Source organism: Coptis chinensis, chromosome 8 (genome assembly GCF_015680905.1).
Source record: "Coptis chinensis isolate HL-2020 chromosome 8, ASM1568090v1, whole genome shotgun sequence".
In the NCBI taxonomy this organism is placed as follows: domain Eukaryota; kingdom Viridiplantae; phylum Streptophyta; class Magnoliopsida; order Ranunculales; family Ranunculaceae; genus Coptis; species Coptis chinensis.
In genome coordinates this window covers 40,422,478-40,426,203 of record NC_141463.1, presented here as the reverse complement: position 1 = coordinate 40,426,203, position 3,726 = coordinate 40,422,478, and the positions used below count along the sequence as shown (strand labels likewise).

Genomic DNA, 3,726 nt, shown 5'->3' with positions numbered 1-3,726 from the left:
GGGCCCTTTAGGTGTGTGTTACATTACTGGGGTATATCAACGTGCATTCGGCAGTAATGAAATAGGCCTCTACTTTAGTCTCATTCCGTACCGTCACCAGTCGTGTTGCGGAGGAGCGCTTCTTCTTTCTTGTATGTGGTCTAGTCCGCATCTTTAGTTACTTGTTCTGTGTGTGATGGCCTCTGTTTTAGCCTTTACCCGAGGCATTCTTGTAAACCTTACTGACTTGGGGTAAGGGATCATTCGCAAGAATTTGGCTCCAAATGGGGGCATAAGTATCATTAAGGCTTAAGAGGAATTGAAAAACACGGTCTTTTCATGCATGTCCTTGATGCTTTTGGCCACGCCACAAGTGCACTCAGTTACGGTGACATAACTATTTAACTCATCCCAAAAGGATTTGAGAGAGTTGTAATAAGAGGCTAACGGCTGTTGATCTTGGTGAAGGTTGTAAATACCTTTCTTCAATTGTTAAATTCTAGGATTATTATTTTGAGAAAAACATTCTTCAAGATCGAGCCATACCTCGTGAGAAGTTTCTGCATGGATGATGCCAAATATAAGTGTTTTATCAATGGAGTTGAGAATCAATGATAATACCATGTCATTGCATCTTTCCCATGCCTGAATTTCAGTTGCACCTGTAGATGGTTTAGATAGACTTCCATTAACAAATCCAAACTTTTTTTTGGCATTCAAAGCCATCTTCATAGTTCTTCTCCATGCTGGGTAATTTTCACCATTTATTGGAGCGGAAACTAGGATTGCTCTAGGATGATCAGAAGAATGGAGAAAGTAGGGTGATGAAACATCATTTACGGGATTCTTTGTGACGATGCCTGAATTTGAACCAGTTCCTATTGTTGGACCATTTGCCATAATATTGACGTTAAATGGATTGGAGAGTTAAATGGATTGCAGCAGATTAAAGTGCTCTTGAATGGAGGTCCTTGTGGCTTTATGGAAATTGGTAGGGGCCTCCGACAAGGAGACCCACTGTCTCCTTTACTCTTTGCCATTGCTGAAGATACTTTTAGTAGGGGCATCAACTACTTTAGGGACATGAAACTGATTAAGCCCTTATGTACTGCCAAAGGGTTCCCTAGCCCTTCTCATATTCTATTTGCGATGTTCTGAATAAATTTCTACAAGTTATCTTCTTCTGTTATCAGTAGGCCCTAATTTTCCTATTTAGTATTAATAACATTTGAAGGCATTAATCAAGATGTCAATTGGTAGCACTAGCACTAGCACCACATTTACTCTAGTTGTCACATAAGATCTATTGAGTTTCAATTTCTCCTGGTCTACGCAAGGGAATCATGTAGCATAAGTTTGACCCTTGTGTTGTTTTCCTAACATTTCACAGCACATCTAAAAGGTGGTTCCAGATAATAAATTTTGATTGGATTGCTCCACTATGCTACTTAGTTGACCTTCCGGGATTGCCAATGGGGATATATGAGCTTCCTTTTGAATATACAAAGAATTTAGGCCACTTATTTGACACATTCAATGTAGAATGTAAAAGTACATTGAACTCCCTTGAAGGGCATCCAACAACTGGCTGTGCATGATTTTGATCACTATCCCTTTTTGTGCCGGTCTTCCTTTTGAATGCAAGGTTCATATGCACTCAAACTTAATTGAGAAGTGGAAAATACAATTTGCAATTCCGGGCAAATTGTCATGCGGTAGTCACTTCTCACAAACCAGTAACAATTATATGTCTGGCCTTCTATTAATGGACTTAGCAGTGATAAGAGCCCAAAACTGTAGTTTTAACCCCTTAATAATCATACTGTTAGACCAATTATGTGAATAATAAGTAAGAGTTAACACGATTACGCGTTTTATGCATTTCAGGCTTCAAAGTCCATTATGTGCGTAAATGTACCACTTTAGCGAGATCTGAGGAGCAAAAGTCAATGAGAACTTCCGAAAAGCCGTATCTTTGGACTCGGACCTCCGAATTGGGCATACCTTATGTCAAAACGACCGGCTCGGAAAGAGCTTTGTAATGGTCCAAGCCTTGACCCAATCAGAGGAGCAGAAGTGGACGAAAAGTCTGTGGAAGTCAACTGCAGCTGAAGAGGCCTTTTGATCGAAGAATTGGGTTTTGGGCCCGATTCTCGGCCCAAACCCTCGGCTCCAAGCCCATGCACGAATTTTGGATCTGAATGTATAAGAACAAAAGCTTAAGTCTTTGTTAATGGTAGATAGTGAGGTTAGAAAATAAATGAGATTAGTTAGCCTCCATTAAACCTTAGTTCTAGATCTAGTTTTTATATTAAAGTAATTAGTTTTATTCTTGTTTTAAATTTAGTATTGAATGATTGTTCTCCCTTGAATTAGATAATAAAATAGTTGTTCTTGATTCAATTTCGATTTGTCAATTACAATTTTAGATCTAATTTCAATTCATGTCCTTAGTTCAATTTAGTCATTAAATTAGATTTCATTATTGTTTAATTAAATAAATTTCAATGCTTTATATTATGTTTAGTTTTAATATAAATGGAAATGATTTCAGGAATGATTCAAGGCTAAACCTCCATTAGAGGGGTTGTGAAGCCTTGATGAAAGCTTGATTCGATTATCGTAGAGAATCGCCGTATTTTCTATTCCACTCTAGAAATGATTAGTTCACCATGAGAATGGGTTTAATTGTTCACATGCTAGTTATGAATTGGTAGAAATGCCATGTATAATTAGGGATTAGGAATAACTAAATTGTTCTCGAAGCGATTCATTCGATTACGACGATTCGTCGTTAGTGGATTAAGTTGAGTTAAGGTGGAATCAACCCCCCTCTAACTCCTTATCATAGAATCAACGTAGCATTCCCTTAGTATTCCGATAACCGACTAGTTGCATCTTGTGGGTAGTTGCATCGTAGTATAATTCCCTTCGTAAAACTCTCATAGACTTAAAAACGACTAGTTAGATTAGAAAACATCCATGCTAGAGCACTAGGAGTGGAACGAACTTATCTACTCCACTATATCTCATAGGATTGAGAGTAGAAATTCTTTGATAACTTAAGATTTGATAAACTAAGAGCAACAAATAAGTTTAGTTTACTTACGTTTTGGATTCATCGTTCATTTCGTAGGTAGACTATCCATTTTACGTTTATCAAATGGCGCTGCTGCCATCTTAGTTGCACTTTAGCATTGTTTTCTTTGTAGAAGTAGTCATTTTTAAGTCCCATTAAACCCACCCACCCTTGTTTGATTCATACCGTGGTTATTCGTTTCACAAAAAATTCGAAAAATATACCGATGGCCGAAAAAGAGCGCGACCGCCGCTTAAGTTCTTGGAATTTTCGTTTTAACCGAAGCCGCTTCAAAGAGAGCGACCAGCTAAGTTATCGAACACCAGCGCCAGCCAAGGAGAGCGACCAGACCCGCTTAAGTTATCGAAACGCAGAGGCGCCAGCGCCTTTTAGCTGAAATTTCTGGATTTCCCGGGTTTGATTCGAACCGAAGTTGTCAAGTTTTTCAGTGTTCTAATCTCTTATTTACACTGAACACGCGTAAACAAGACGCTATTCAAACGCGTAGCAAGGAGGCATTCAGGTACTCCTTCTTCCACTCCTCGCATCTTCTGTCAGAGGAGTTTTAATTCTAGTATAATCAGGCTTGTTTTTCGTAGAAATAAATACAACACGCCTATCTAGAATTTCACACACTACACCTGATATTATGGCTGAAGAAAGAGAGA

At 38.5% G+C, this 3,726-nt stretch overlaps 1 protein-coding gene across 1 annotated transcript; it reads right to left on the bottom strand.

Annotated features, from left to right (window-relative positions):
* Positions 1–471: 471 nt before the first annotated feature.
* On the bottom strand, positions 472–879 carry LOC147481462 (uncharacterized). The gene has a single exon (XM_086578940.1). It carries the CDS (start codon positions 877–879, stop codon positions 472–474), a length of 408 nt encoding a protein of 135 aa, XP_086435066.1.
* Positions 880–3,726: the final 2,847 nt, after the last annotated feature.

Bases quoted from the DNA above. Each gene is read 5' to 3' on its own strand.
- LOC147481462 (XM_086578940.1), bottom strand. From the start codon at position 879: ATGGCAAATGGTCCAACAATAGGAACTGGTTCAAATTCAGGCATCGTC.